This window comes from Fundulus heteroclitus, chromosome 7, assembly GCF_011125445.2.
Source record: "Fundulus heteroclitus isolate FHET01 chromosome 7, MU-UCD_Fhet_4.1, whole genome shotgun sequence".
NCBI classification, from domain to species: Eukaryota; Metazoa; Chordata; class Actinopteri; order Cyprinodontiformes; family Fundulidae; genus Fundulus; species Fundulus heteroclitus.
In genome coordinates, this window is record NC_046367.1 from 9,586,616 (window position 1) to 9,603,565 (window position 16,950).

General features: G+C 39.0%; 1 protein-coding gene across 1 annotated transcript in view; it reads right to left on the reverse strand.

Annotated features, from left to right (window-relative positions):
* Positions 1-13,786, reverse strand: part of htr2aa (5-hydroxytryptamine (serotonin) receptor 2A, genome duplicate a) — a 116,715-nt gene extending 102,929 nt beyond the window's left edge. The window contains exon 1 of the mRNA XM_012853070.3: positions 12,063-13,786. Within this exon, the coding sequence (XP_012708524.2) occupies positions 12,063-12,489 (427 nt within the window). The 5' untranslated portion in view covers positions 12,490-13,786. The remainder of the gene's footprint in view (positions 1-12,062) is intronic.
* Between the last annotated feature and the right edge of the window lie 3,164 nt (positions 13,787-16,950).

Consider the following 16,950-nt stretch of genomic DNA (forward strand, 5'->3'; position numbering starts at 1 on the left):
CATTTGTTACTTCAAGGCTGGACTATTGTAATTCTTTACTATCAGGAAGTCCGCAAAATGCAGTTCGAAGTCTTCAGCTGATTCAAAATGCTGTGGCAAGAGTTCTGATGAAAATCAACAAGAGGGATCATATTTCTCCAATTTTAGCTTCCCTTCATTGGCTTCCTGTTAAATCAAGAATAGAATTTAAAATTCTCCTTCTAACGTATAAAGCCCTTAATAATCAAGCTCCATCATATATCAGAGCTCTGATTACCCCATATGTTCCTAACAGAGCACTTCGCTCTCAGACTGCAGGTCTGCTGGTGGTTCCTAGAGTCTCTAAAAGTAGAATGGGAGGCAGATCCTTTAGCTATCAGGCTCCTCTCCTGTGGAACCAACTCCCAGTTTTGGTCCGTGAGGCAGACACCCTAACCCTGGTTTTAAAGAGTCAAGCTGCCACTATTATAGAATTCTTTGATCAAGTCTTTGAGTAGCTTCTTTTACCGCTTCCTCTTCTTTCTCCTCCACTTCTGTCCTCCTTCCGTCTTCTTTACGTATAATAACTTCGCTGGTGGTCCTTCTTACAGCCATGAAAGCTTAACAATTTTGTCACTCTTCTCAGATCAGTCTCCCAGCACCCGGTACAGCTGAGCATTGGAGCGATTCAAGGTTTGCGTGCTTCTTACTGGCTCGGAGCTGTTACAGCAAGGATTGTTCATTGCAGTCAAAGGGTGAGACCCTTTTGGCTAAATCCTCTACAAGGAAGGTGGAACCCCAGCGTGATGCTACCATTATGTGCATAGCGGTTGTGACGGTTTTCTAAGCTTTACAGTTTTCTTTAAATTTACTTGGACTCATCCAAATATACTTTTTGTCACTCTGCCCATTTAGATCATTCTTTATCTCGTTCGATCTTTTTTAAATGCATTTGGAGCAACTTTGTTACTTCCCTGCGCACACTGACACAAGTGTTTCCAGTTTCCAGATCATGCCAGGCTTGAGTGTTACAGCTTCACGCCTGCAACGAGTAAAAGGATTAATGGGAACTGAAGTCTGATTAGATGTTTTGATGAGGGTGCCAAACATTCAGGTAGATACCGCTCACCATCAAGCATAGAGATGTTGCAGTCAGATTAAGATTGTCGCTTATAACAACTGTGTATTGATTTTCAGTGCATTGTTGTTCGAAAATGACAAAGAAATAATGAGTTTATTGTCTGCGATTCAGGGAAAGCTCACATCTAAAGCTAGTGGCATTAAATTTTATTGATATTTACGGGGGGAACATTACCACACAATTTACCCCTGTAAAATATCTCTATTTCACTGAATAACCAATTTTATGCATCCGCTTGTAATGCCATTACAGCGTGCACCAGTGCGATATAATGTTACTGGAAAGAGCGACACCATAAGCAGAAGCGCTTTTTACTGTTCAAACAGACTCAGACATTGATCAACATTTAGTTTAGCAATCTGTAATCAATAATTTGGAATTGATGAATACCATAACAATGATAATTTATTGAGCTAACAACATTTTCGTCACTTTTCTCTTACTTTTCCATCATCATGATGACCTCAACACTGTGCTTTAGCTTTAGCTTTAGCATCATGGTCACTAAGATCTATAGTCAGGGGTGGGCATAGAGTCCAGTAAAATTCCATCTGACTGGTCAGCACAGTTTCAATGAGTGGCACCTAAAATAAAATAGCCTACCAAATGTTGCATCCTAATAGTCTTTTGACCTTGATATTGCACACATTGAAATTGTGATCATGATTGTGATTTGATGTATTATCTAGCTCAATATTATATTTTTAATGAAATAATGAGCTGAGATTAAGCTTTGTCTTAACGTCAGAAGATGGTTTACGTAAAGGGACTGTGCGGCTCTTCTGATGTGAAACTATGCAAAGTTATCAGTAATCATTTCATTACTCATGGTAGACTTTAGTCATATTGCAGTAGCTTGGTAGAAAAGTAATTAAATCTTTAAAGCAGTGAGAGACTAACAGCCAGGCAAAACCCCACTCCCACCCTCACCCCTATCTTTGCTGATGTAAGCTATCTAAAACAAGTCAAACTTGCTGTTGTTTATGGTGACATGGGGCCAACATGGATTCAGCCAAATGATAAATGTAAAAACATCCAAAGTATCATCCAACTGTTTCTCACCGGGAATACTGACCTTTCCAAACAACGAGTAAAGACTAATAATCACCCATTGTATCCCTGACTCCACAGTTTATTACCCAAGTTTGCCAATTAGCCGGAAGGATTCAGAAAGTTTTGTGGTTCCTAAATGGTTTGCCGTGGCATTGTTTCTGCTCCGAAAGCAGCCCTGCTATTTACAAATGATGACATTTGTCCTCAACATGAGATAAATTGCAAAAAATCTGAATTTAACGCCTGACTGCACTGAGTGCCAAACTCTGTCACTGCCTGAATAACTCCTGTTTATCGTCACTGTTTAATTAGCAATTGTATTTTATAGGGCAGTCAATCTCTTGGGGGTAAATCATTAAAGTCCCTTAATTTCTCAGTAGTAGTTTCCAAAATATGTAAAAATGTGGATGGTAGTTTTCTGTTTCACATCGCGCTGCATACCTAACTACTATGGGTGCAAATTCTAGTGAAGACAAGTTATTCAATCTCTTTTAAGCATTGCAGCAGGTGTCAGGAGGATTATGCAAGGTGAGAAAGCGCATCAGTCTGTCGGTTCTGTTATGACAGTTCATCTCAGGGGGAATGGAAGAGAAAAACAAGGAGGGGACAAGGAGATGTGAAGCAAAACATTACATACATTAAGAAATGGATTTGTCTTTCCTAACTTTATCCCTAATGCAAAATAAGCCCTTCCTACAGAGTCTGTACAGAGACACTATAAGGTTAATCTTCAGACTGCCCAATGGACTTGAAATGCTTGTTTTAGACAAATAGCTTTGAACAACTGAGCTAAATCTCAAAATCACTGTTAGGCCATCTGTCAACATAGCTAGGCACGACACAGAAGACAAGAGCCAAAGCTAAAACAGATCAGCCTTTAGTTGGTGAGCTGGTTCATAAGCCCCCAAGCTGTGCATACTGATTCATATTAGATCAAAATGTTAAATATTTAGATCTGACACTGAGGAGAATACACAGAATGTTAAAGCGTTTTGCCAATGTTTGCTGAAATACTCTGCAATGAAAGTATTCCACCATGAAAGGAGTGATGGCAAAATGGCTTTCTAGGCTTTTCTAATGTAGGGCATGTTGTTTTCTGGCTAAACAAAGACACACTTAAGAACTTTGCTAGCAGCTTTGTCAAATGTGGTTTTTTTTTTCTTTTTGTTCCCCCCCACATAACAGGTTCACAAGGTCAGATGTTAGTTGGTTTGTTTAACATAGAACCTACCTAAAGATGGACAGATAAGTCTCCTATTTGATCTACCTACAGATGTACCTTGACCAACTGAAATGAAAACCAATTAGCTCCTTTTCAAAATCAATTTCATTTTTTTTTTTTTTTTTTTTTTTTATCAAGAGACTATAAAATTGTTTCCTGTCTTGGCATATGTGCTGACATAGTGGAAAACATGTGTTACATGTGTCTTAATATTCAACAAAATCCTCTTCGTTTCTTCACATTGAATCCTGTATGTCTGTTGCTTATAATGCCCTCCTGTCCTGATGATACACATTTGTTGGGTTCAAGGTTGTGGAATTCTCAGTGTTTTGGTGCATCAGGACAGGCTATATCACGTTTGCTGTGACATCACCATTGTTTTATGAATCATTGTAAGGACATTTAAATGCTCTAAGTTTACTCCCTTCATTGGTTGGATAATTGTTATTATTCTGACAAGAAAGTAGGATAAGCTGTCAGTTCCACTTTCAGTTGCAAGCATTTGGTGGGGTACGGTTCATCAGTGTAAACATAGCATATCTTTGATATTAAGCAATGTTATTGCAAGATCATTGCTGCAATACTTAAGTCACAGTTGCATTAGAACTGTTGCAGTGGCAGAAGCAGTATGTCAGTGAGAGATGTGGTTTTTAAAAATCTATGTAAAAAGATCTGCATATCTGCGGCTTATCTATGGATCAAATTATGCATGCTACATTGGCAAATGGAAAAGAAGACAATAGAGTGCTATTTTCCAAATGCACTACTTTTACTTTGATAGTTATCTACCAAAATGGTTGTCACAGACCAAGTACACTTCAGAAGAAATGTCTTAGGAGAGCTTTAAAGTGGCCCCTTGTCTAACTCCCTTCAATTCTTACCTGTTCTGCAGTATTAACGCTTACTTATGTGGAAACAATAAATATTTTGGTTTCAGCTAAAATATTTCACTTAAATGTTTTTTCTCAGTTTCTCTTCATATGAAAAATTAAGCTCTTGTTGTTGTCCTTTAGTTTTTTTTTTTTGTCTTTTTGACAAATTTTGCCTGTAATCTGTCTCATTAGTCTTATTTTTTGTTAGCAATGAACATCCCAGCTGAGAGCAACGGGTACAGTAAATTCAGTCAGTATTAATACGTTTTGTAAATAAAAAATAAGGTCAGACCGCACAACCCTCCAGTAGATAATAAGCCTTAATAACACAGTTTAATTCAATCCAAAGCAAAACATTAGGCTATGCTTCAATGAAAACTAATTTCAGGCACAAATTAGGCACAACTTATAATAAATCACTTCACTGACTTTGCAGAAGCTTTGACTAACTGCTCAGAATTTGAGCTCTTCTTAGACAAAGTGGTCAAGGTGAATAAGAATAAAAAAATATAAACTGGAATTATCAAAACTGCAATTTAAATTAAGTGATTCTGCCCACTGAACTAGACAAACAAATGTAATTAAAATTACATAATTCTTTATACCAGTACAATAATGCAATGCCACATTAAAATTAACAGATTAAAACACTGTCTTGTACTTTGGAATTGCAAATGCAGATTAAACTAAAAAATATATTTTGCCAAATGTGGCCAAATATCTTATTATAGAATAAATAAATCCTGGAATTATTAGGAGTGTGAAATATACAGTAAATATAAAAAATCCTGGATGCAGAAAGGAGCTTTATCACAGATCCTTCCTCCCAGCAGTGGTTAAACTTTATAACCTTCACGCTTCCCAACAAATTCAATAACTGTTTATATCTCTGTTGTTTTTCATTCTTGAAAATTAATGGTCTGTGGCATTTTTATCTATAACTATACCTTTACCAGAAAAAAACATCTAATCCAACAAACACCTTTTTATGTGTTAACTGGAAAGTAAATTTTAACATAAAGTGGACAACTACCCTGTTTCTTTTTAGTGTACAACCTGAAGTGAAACATGAACTGACCATGAGGGAATGGCACAGTCCCTCCATGGTTTATCTTGGGATTTTCCCGAATGAGCTAGAAAGTGTTGCTTGACAGATTACTATCTAGATTCTACTCTTGAATCTGTTATTCCCACAGCCAGATCTTGGATAAGCAGAAGACAATAGATGCATGGATAGCTTATATAGAGAACATTATGTTTCTGGGCAAATGAAAGTGTTCACGTCTCTGGATATCAGTAGGACAATGCTAAACATTCATCTGAAAGCTGCAAGAAATAAATCCTACAGTTTATTAGGTATTTCCCAATATATAAATTATATTGTCAACATAATTTCATATTCAAGTCTTCCCCACATCTTGCCCTCCCTAAATGTTATGTAAAAATAAGTAAATAATTTTTGCCCCCCACTTGACAATGTCCTAATTTCACCCATAATCATCTTTTAGACATCAACTCCTACAACCTTACTCCTGCCCATATTTCGAATTTGTGAGAACATTTACCTGCACCAATAATTAGCATGGCCTGACACCTAAACCCAATGTTTTGTTTGCTCTCTGAAGTAAACAAATCAGAAGCTGTGTAGCGACATTACAACATAATTGTAGAGTTGTTTGTCTTGAGTTAGCATGGCTAATTAGTTCTTTTGTCACCTCGTTAAAGAGCTGTGAAAAAAAATTGGTGATAAGCGCTTGAGGTCGTCATTTTGAAAGCACTCTTCCATTTGACTAATTTGCCAAACTCCTTCTAATGCAAATGAATTTGCTGCTTAGGTTTTAAAGTTCCTTATGTAAGCAGCAAAAACGTGAAAGAGCAAAGGATCTGCTGGGAAAACGCATGTTGTGTGTGTGTGTGTGTGTGTGTGTGTGTGTGTGTGTGTGTGTGTGTGTGTGTGTGTGTGTGTGTGTGTGTGTGTGTGTGTGTGTGTGTGTGTGTGTGTGTGTGTGTGTGTGTGTGTGTGTGTGTTGTGTGGTGGGAGAGTGACAGATCAAGAGACAAAATAAGAAAAGCTAAGGGAGCTAAAAGGCAGCGGTGGCGTCCTGCTGCACTAATCCTTAGCCACCTAAATCTTCAGGGGAATGACAGCAACGTTCACAGAAGAGAAAAGGGCAGACCAAAGGTTCTGGGGGTGCCGTTTGTCTGAATGTCATATATGGATTATGAGACCAGAGGCACAGAAACAGTTTTTCCACAGAAAACGTCCACTCTTAGCCATTCATACCTCCTTACATTATAACAAAAATGTTGGTTTTGAAAATGAGCAATATCCATAAGCTCTTCCACTGGAGCCAGTCTGTTTTCATCATCCCACAAATAAATTGTTTATACTGGAATGATTTTTGCTATTCCTGTGCGTTAGACTCATGGACTGAAAGGATAAACTAGTCAATCAGAATGTCGATGCTGATTTCCAGCCTTTGATTTTTGTGAAGTTGACCCACTGATGCTGATTTGAGCAGAATCAGATTTATCAGTTGACAGCATTCAGAGAAACCCCTAAGTGGCCAGAGACAAATAAGGAAAAACAAATAGCAAGTAATCATTTATAAGATGATTTTAAATAAATTAAAATGATCAGAGGAAAGCTGTGTAATATAAATATGTAAAATAAGCTTGATTTGGAGTTTCCTTCACAAAATTTGCACAGTACATTGATTCTGTATTTTACAAAAATAAGCCAATCAGAGACAGATCTTTCCTTTCCCATTTAGATCATTCAGTAGTGGTCTGTATAAACTGGAACTGCAATACAATACCTCATTGTTGTAGGTCACAGCATCTCTTATACCCCTGTTTGTCTGACAACAACTCGTTTTGGTGCTGTCTCTTTAAATGCAAATGTGCTCTCCACACCCCGCCCCTCTTCAAGTCACAGCTTTCCACTCCAATGTATGTTTCTTTTCATTCCAAGATTTGTTTGTGGTTCTTGGGTTAACGAGTTGAAACGATAAACAAAGCTCACAGATGTGGGTATACTTTGGCTCAGGAGATTTTGGTGTGGGAACAAATGGACTGAAGCGGTTGTGTACTGGAAAGGCAGCTTAATTAAAGATGCCCAAAATACTACAAAATACTACAACACATGAGGTGGTCCTACGCAAATGATAACAACTAAACTTTTAAGACAATGTGGGTGAATTACTGACAGATTCGTTTAAATGGAAAAAGTAGATACAGTTTCAGCTCAACATTTATTGTGAGTAAAAGTCTTTTGTGCTTTTTCTGCTGCAGCAGTTTGATGAGAATGTTTATTTTGCGTTGCCAAAGCTCACACTGATAAGGGTTTCATGTTGGTTCCTAAATTCACAATTTTAACCTGATTGCAAAACTAGATATGGTGCTTCTGGGACAATTATTGAAATGAGAAAACGCTGGGTCTCTGTTAGACAGCATTTCTTTAAGAGCTTTCATGAAAGGTTGCGCTCTTATTTTGCCATAGATCAGCTACAAACTAGGTGGTTAGATAAGTAAAATTAGGACTGTTGCTTAAGTTCAAGCTTAAAACATCAGCAAATACAACTGTGTCTGTGGTGGTTTGGGAAGAGGTACTGGGTTTTGGGTCTGAGCTGAGTAACGAAGGCCCAACTATGTGAAGCAAAGCACTCCCCTGATCTGTGACAACTTTATTAAAAAGCTACATCTAATCAATATGTTGTTGTTGTTTTTTTTTTGGGGGGGGGGGGGTAACAAAGACAGCAACGTTGCTGAAAAACAAATCAAATTTATTATAAAGTTCACATTTTAAATTGTACTTAACATCTTCTGTTGGATTTTTACATGGTTGCTTCCAACGTCATTGTACACCTTCCTGAAAATGAACATTTCTAACATCGAGTCTTTTTGCTCCCTGACAGAGCTCACACTGAAAAGTGGGGTAATTAGCCCAACCTGGTAGCACTATGTTTTGATGCATTCAGGGCTGAGAAACTGGGAGGGATTTCAATACACCATAAAATGGACGAGCCAATTAGGATCGCCGGGCGGGATTTTCGTTGATGTGACGTATCAGAGAAGCAACTGTTTGGATTCAGACAACAACGGTGACCAGATGTCCCCGAGTTCCCATTTTGGATGACCTATCCCCACCAAAAGCTGTCCTGGAAGTGTCCCAGATTTCAGTGTATCATGATGGAGTAAATTTAAATTTGCTCTTTAAATTATTTACTTTTAAATCAGTGCTGCACCTTACACTGTAATTTAAAGTTACTGTAATTTACAAGCTGTATTCTTGCACAAATGCCTTTTGCACAATCAATTCATACAAATACAGGTTTAATGCAGCAAGAGGTATTTACCCAGTCCTGCCAGCGTTCCGACGTAGTAGAAGAGCTGAGCCTAACATTCCCCGTCAGCGTAGCAAACAAACCAACCCCCCGACAGATTCTGTGCCCGCCTGTCCCTGATTTTGCTCGCCTAGCAAAATCACACCGAAATCTGGTCACACGGTAACATTGATGCTGCCAGTTCATCAGTGTTGTAAAATCTACCGAATAATAATTATTTAAAAGAACACTAGAGAATGGCTTTGAAGGCTTCTGTTAGTGGAAACGATGGTTTCAGTTTCGATGTGAGTGGTTGAAGTAGCACGTCAGTAAAAATGACGGGCCCCTCCTTCTGAAATACATCTCCAATGGAGCGATCCCAGATGGATGTGTCGCGCTCGTGGAACTACATCCATCTGGCGAGAGTCAGGTTACAGTCTTGCATTCAAAATTGCAAATACTGTGGATGTGCCCATCCCTAAAAAAAAAAATAGTATTTTTCCTAATATATGAAGATATTTATCTTAGTAATAAGATACAGCATACACCCAGCAATGTAAGAATAGTTTTTGCAGTAAATTGTATTGATAAGATGCATTACGTTGCAATATGAAATGAGATCCAAAAAGTGATATGTTACAATCAGTAATGAAACTTTTTTCATCTGCGAAAACTTACAAATCAAGATTTGTACTATAAACAGAGTTTAAAGCCTCCATACTGTCATATATGATGGCGCTTCTCCAGTGAAAAGATGCTACTTCTCTTTTCTGATATCACCCTGTTCCAAATGACAATACTCAAGTAATACAAAAGGTCTAAAACAGCAGGAGGTTTTTCCAGAATAAAGCCCAGCTACACTCTCTGTGGTATCTTTTTATTTGTGGAGTCAAATACACTACAATACTTCATTTTATAAGAAAGTCCCATTTTTGGATTCAAGCTGTGATCATTCTCAACCAGATTTTACATGCGAGGCTTCATGGGGTGCAATTAGGCAATCTGTGGGATCCTGCAAGCAGCCTAACCCCAAAACGTTTAAGTAGTTAGCCATTTTTGCTTCCTGCCACCAGTCACAGTTCTAAACTCAAATTCCAAGTGAAATAGTCAAATAACGTTGTTGTGTCATAAGCTCTAAAATGTATTATTTATGTTGAACATAATTGGAAAATAAAATATAAAAGAACAAACAAAGATAACATGTATAATCAATTTAGATTACACAGTATTCACAGCATCGCATCTTAATGTAGTGTTCGAAATATCTACAAGATAAAATACCTCAAAGAATGTCTTCTCTTTTATGAAGATGTAAATGATAATAATATTTTATCTGATAAATGGACTGTATACATATTTATAGTGGTTTTCAATTCAAATTGATGACTTAAAGTGCTTTGGACTGTAGCTACATTTTCAGTTCACCTTTTCCATGCAGCCAACAAGTCACTCTCATCACCACCTTCTAGAAATTGAGCTTATTTCAAACTCTATATTTCGAACACTAATCACTGGTGTTAATGTCACAATAATCTGTGCTACATATGTCTTTTTATGAGATGTGAAGAACATGAGCAGGTTGTGAAATGCCAGTCTGAAACATCACCTTTCAAATAGGGAATTATTTGTTACTTAAATGCACAAAAAGAGATTTTGAAAAAGCTCTCTTGAAATTTGATCTGACCACAAACATTCCAGCTTGAGCAGGATAGCTCATATTTGGGGAACACATCAAAGCTGAAAATTGCATTTTGCTTTGAAGTCCTTATGTACTGGGAATTTGGCAGTGATGAGGCGCATATGAAAAAAAGGAGGCAGCTAGTGTGATCTGGAGGATCAGTACAGATTTGCAACAGAGTTTAACACCATTTCTCAAGGCTTTGCTGTTCTAGTTGTGATTTATCTTGCAAAGGTATTTACACCCCTTTGCTTTGTCATATTATGTCACATTGCAACCTCAACCCCCAATTCATTTGATTTGGATTTTATAAAATAGATCTACCTAAAATAGTCTATAATTGTAAAGTAAATCAAATCTAAAATAAAAATCTAAAAAGTGTGTCAAGCATATGTATTACCCCCTTACTGTAATGCACCTAAATAAATTACAGTGCTACCAACTGCCTTCAGAAGTTACCCAATTTCTAAAGAGGGTTCAATTGTGTGTAATTAAACCTAAATTCCAGCTATTCTGTAAAGATTTCAGAGGTTTGTGATGAAAGATCAGTGAACAAACAGCATCTTGAAGACAGAAGAACACAACAGAAAAGTCAGAGATAAGGTTGTTGGAAAATTTAAAGCAGAGTTTTGTCATATAGCTACAGTGTATCCCAAGCTTTAAACATGAAGCACTTGTCAAGCACTCGACAAATCTGCCCTTTATTAATTAGCTGCAAGAACAAATCCAGTGCAGAAAGAGAAAAGAAAACATAAGATGTTCCATATGCAGTTTTCCAAAGGCCAAGTAGATGACACATTCTTCCAAATCTCAAAGATGAGACAAAAATTAACCTGCTAACATTCTAAACCCTGTATATGGCAGAAAAGTAACTCTGTAGATAACCCTAAACACACCATTCCCTCTTTAAAACATGGTGGTAGCTGTATCATGCTTAGTGGTTCCTTTGTCTGGGGATGTTGATGTAAAAAAGGATGGAGCTATTTACAGAGCAATTCTGTCAGGAAACCTCTTAGTGGCTCGAAAGACCTGCAATGTTTGCTATTACCGACATGAGATTTGGGAAAATAACATTATTAAAATAGCTTGATTTTATTTAGAAAAAAAAGGCTTTTATCGCAAAGGCAACATATTTAATTTCCCAGTCTGGCGTCCTCTTTAGTCCTTCACCAGTGAAACGTAAGCACGGGCAGCTTTAATAAAAGACACGAGTTACTCTAAAGTTACTCAGCTCGTGCACTAAAAAGAGTCATACAAAACGTTCAGTTTATAACAGCACATGAAGTACGTATACCTTCAAGAGGTGTGAATACTTTTATAACGCACTGCATTCCTGAATGCTAATATAATGGATACAGAATCAACAGAACCTGTATGAGTTTTTTTCCCCTGTATGGCAGCAACATGTCCCCGTGAACCTTTTCATTCACCTCTCCGCAGAGGCGAGTCGCGCCACTTTCTTTTTCCATTGAAGCGGCACTCCAAATAAACACATCACTGTCAACAACAGGGCTGACCACCACCATCACTGCTGCTCTCCATCTGTCCTCCACCACCACAGGGCCATACATTATATCACCATACTCCCAAACATGTGGTTAGGGGTAATCCAGACAAAACATACAGCATGGGTGATTTAAATCAGAAAATAAAACTGACCGACTGAAGCGTTCAGTACCATGCAGGCAGGTGCAGTTAGTTTAGTTATAGAACTAATTCATCCAAAGGCTGTGGGGAGCTCTTTGGAGTCGAGTCAGCAACACACCAAATGTCAACTTAATAAAATCCAATGTGAGTGACATGGGGGCCTTACCGTAGAGAATGGTCACCATGGAAACCGGCATCACCAAGATGCCGAGGAGCATGTCAGCCACGGCCAGTGACATCAGGAAATAGTTAGTGGCGTTCTGCAGCTTTTTCTCCAGGGAAACCGCCAGGATCACCAGGATGTTACCCATGACCGTGACAGCGATGGCGACCAGAATCAGCAGTGCTGGCCAGTTCTTCTCCACCGGCAACTCAGAGTGAAGGCAGCGAGATCCGAAATCTCCAGCGCCATTGTGCTGTGACCAGTTTTCCGGCTGCGTCTCAATCCCGTTGCGAGCCACGTCGCTCACCGGACACTTGATCAGTGATGAGTTATTGGGTAAAGCTGAAGGCCAAGGGTTGGACTCCAGAGTACCGAAGGTCCTGATTGTGTTAGAGATTAAGTCGGACATGTTGCCACCGCGCAGGTTCATAGCGTCAGCTCTGTGCCACAAGAGATGAATGCCTCAGGATTACTGCCTGGAAATTCAGTCAGACTAGAGCAAAATTATAGTTTTAAGAAAAATTTACTTGCAGGATACCATAAAGCATCACCTTGTGTCGCTTGATTTACAAACTACACTTCAATACAACATGTGCTTGGGTACTCCAACACCTCAGAGGAAGCTGGAGCCTTGAAATGTCTGTCAGGATCAACAAATGATCCTTCCACAGAGGGAAACAAAAATAGCAGCTCGCTGAATCGAGGGCGACAAAAAGAGCAGCTGTTTGATCTTAAAGGACAATAGGGTGTGTAAAAATTAAATTGCTCGGGTAATATCGCTGTTTATCATGCCTCTGGAAAAATAAGCAAACAAGGGAGACAGAAGCGCTTCAGGTACACAAAATACCCAAATCCAAACAAGAGAAGAAAAATAAGAATATTATAGAATCCGTTGGAAAACGTTGCAACTGAAGTCACAGGTTTCACATCCTTGAAATTTGGTCTTGTAAAAGCAGCACTCATGATAAAAATATAAGGTCTACTTTTTGAATATCAGAATTTCATCTTGTTGTTGACGGTTTTCCAGCAACTATGTTTCTTCCTAAGCACACAACCAGCACTTGGTTTTGCAGAAGGAAAGGAGATAAAAAAAACTTATGTTGAAAAGCTGAGTGAAATTTCCTAAAAAGCTTTGGTCGTCCTTGCTCCTCATCCCAACTTTTCCCCATACCTGTAAGATGACATTAGCTGCTGACAGGCATGGGTGATGAACATGGTTGCATTGAAATTGTGTTTGTCCATGTGTCACTAAGTTTCCCCTCTCCCCTTTTCTCTCCCTCACAAACTCATGTCAGGTTAGAGCTTAAAAAGAACAAAACATGTCACTGCTTCCTTTTAACCACAATTAATGTCAGCCATCCGAGGGATCTTAAATATTCCATTTCTTCCTACTCCTGGCCAGATGCGTACCTCAGTGGAAAATGTCAGTCACTCCATCCACATCCTCCAAAAACTTGAACGTTCCGGCACGACCCTTCGCATTTCCCACGTGGCACATTTCCATGTCTTGTCACTATCCTAAAACAATTTAGGATGAGTGAAGGAATAAGGTAAAGAGCCATCAGCAGACTGAAGCGCTACCATGTAGTTCCGTTTCTCCAGAAGAGTGTTATTAGTCGACAAGTTGTCAGTAGTCTTTGTTGGTCACCAAGAGCTGAATGCTTTTCCGCTTTTCCCCTGCTCTCATAGCTTTCCACATGCAGCCTCTCTTTCTCTCAGCAGGGATCTCCTCCTCTCTCCCTGTCTCTCACTGGCTCCTTGTCTGCCTCTCTCTCTCTCCCTCTCTTTCTTTCTCTCTCTCTCTGTACCCAAGGTCTCTTTCCCTTGCATTGTATTGGGTGATTCTCTTTCTCTCTGATGTGTCTTGTTCTCTTTCCTTTTGTGCTTCTTTTCCTTTTTTTACCATCGTGCCCAGTATGTAAATCTGTTCACTTTATTCAGTCTTAGGTCAACACACTTTACTTACATGACCGGCTTGAGATACTAAAGTAGTGCCATGCAAATGTATTGGCACCTCTTGAAAGTTTCCATGTTTTGTAATGGAACAACCACACAAACTTGCTATTCTTTTTTGTGGAATTTTGTGTGACAGACCAAGACACTGTGACACATTGAAAAGTGAATTAAAAATCATATGTAATATTTGAATTTATCACCAGTAAAGAAAGCTCTAAGTCTTAAGAAGGAAGGCTTTGGGGCTTGGTTTATCAGGGGAGTGCCAAAACAGCTGACAGTTATCTGATAGCAGAAGGACTGAGGTTTATGTAGTTACAGAGACAAAAACTGAGGTATGCGAATAATTCAGAGAGGCTGATCAGACAGAATTTTGGTTGGCCTTTAATAAGTTATGGAAAAGCATCTCTTGACATGAGAATGGGAAAACAGGGAACATCCCATTACACTTTGCAGAGTCCCTGAGAAAGCTTACAACAGGTATCTAGAAATCAGTGTCCTCATGGACTCAACCATGATTCCATGATGAGCCTTGGTGTCATTCATCCTGGTAGTGGATCAGTGGACCAGATCTGTAGCCTTGCGGAACTAAGGGGGTCATAGAGGTTTGGATATGTTGTGTGTATTAGTGATGGGAATGGCAGTTCTTTTGAGGCTACTGAATCACATGATCAGTTCATTAAAATTAGTTGTTCAAAATATTTATTTACTGAATCATTCAGTCCATGTAACTACATTTTCTGAAAAATATATAATTCCATATTACATCAAAACAAATTATTTTACATAAATCATTGTATTATATTTTCCAATTCATGACCATCCATTCTATCTTAGTCCGCTGGTGTAGTATGGGAGTAAGTGACACAGTGCCGCTTTGAGTACAACTTGCGTACTGCACAAATCAGGGTGGTTCATTCTTACACATTCTCTAGCCGGAACCTCTCAACCTCGCGCACCAGCTCAGGTTCCTTCCCCACCAGAGAGGTGACATTCCACATCCCAAGAGCCAGCTTCTTCAGCCGAGGATCAGAACAACAAAGGTCCCCGCCCTTGACTGCCACCCATTACACAATGCACCTGACCCCTTTGGCCCCTCCGAAAGGTGGTGAGCCCATTGGAGTAATCTTCAATTACTCCAAGCTAACTTTAGCTAATGGGTAAAGTCATTACAAGTCATTGATTATTTAAGTACCTCTCTATGTGTAAATGAATCTCTACTTTTGTTTTTGTTTTGCTTTTTTAGAACAAACTGCATTTTGAAGAGTAATGATCACAACAGACAGGTCAGGGAGAAGGTTGTAGAGAAGTTTCAAGCAGGGTTAGCTTCTTAAACAATATCCTAAGTGATGAAAATCGCACCCAGATCCATTCAATTCATCATCTGAAAAAAAGAGTATGACTGCATCCGAAAAGGTCTAATTGAGAAGGACTCGTTAGCCAAAGTAGAAGTGTCTCAGTGTTTGACCTAATAGGTGCTGTCTGAAATGTGCAGCCAGTAAGGAAGGAGGTAGAAAAAGGAGCCTGCATGCTTCCCATCATAGTTCCTTTAGAATAGGAGGCTTGTGATGTCCCTTACTGGTGATAAGTAGCTATAAGAAACTCACAATCCTTTGCGTGACATTCGATTAAATTTTACTTATATAGCGCCAATTCGTGAAACATGTCATCTCTGGGCACTTTACAAAGTCAAATTCAATCAGATTATACAGATTGGTCAAAAATTTCCTATATAAGAGAACCCAGTTGATTATCACAGAGTTTTTGGTCATGACCCAAATTCTATGATGATAAATATGAGTAGCAATAATTTCCATTATCCGCTCATTGGTGAACAAGACCCTAGGTAAACCTGAGGCAGGAACTCCAAAACAACAAACAACAACATATTTTACCATAACTACGTAGATGACACTGCTGTGATTTATTACCATTCTTCTCTGCTCCAAATCAAAGAGTCTATGGAACCCCCCTTTTGATGATTAGAACAGTTACAGGAAATCTCTGCTGCCCTCATAAGTGTGCTCCTCTTCCTCACCTGGCTACTTCTTATTACTCACAAAATGTGCTCCAGGTAATCCCAAGAGTAAATTGAGGAAAACTGGCTGGAGGGCTAGGATCCAGGTACAAATGAGTAGAGCCTCCAGGTCGGATAATATCCAGTTGGTCTGGTCCCAAGTCTATACTATTCCTTACTCTTCAACAATTGCAGGCTTGATTCTTCTTGTCTTGATGCTCTGAATTCTCCTCACTATGGCCAGACCACTGGGATCTCGCCGCTTGCATAACTAAGCCAGGGGCTGGTCCCCTGGTCCTGCTGAGGATCATTTGACTGGACAAGCTGTTGGCTATCAGTCTCATTGCAGCCAGCTTATACAAAATGTGTGCTATCACAATCCAGTTGTAGAGAACTAAAAAAAACTTTTATTTTTTGTTTTGCACAGAAACATGACAGAGCAGTGGTGGGTGGACTCACTTAAATGAACTATGCCCTGCTCCTATCTGGGAGGTCGCTGTATTGGAGGACTTGCTATGATCTTGAAGGACAGATACTCATGCAGAGGAATGCAACTATTCTTCCTTCAAGACCCAAACGGTTATGCCTGCTATTGTGTCATGATTTGTGCCTTCCTGCCTTCTCCATTCTGCTATACCCGCCTGCTCCGAAGTAATGAGCCTCATGTTTCGCTCCTATGATCTACTCCACTGCTCAGCTGCAATCAGATTAAATTCAGTTCAATTAAATTTTATTTATATAGCGCCAATTCATGAAACATGTCATCTCAAGGCACTTTACAAAGTCATATTCAATCAGATTATACAGATTGGGTCAGATTATACAGATTGGTCAAAAATGTCCTATATAAGGGAACCCAGTTGATTGCATCAAAGTCCATTCACTGCTCTGGTGTGGCTTTTCCTCAGAGAAGACACATAC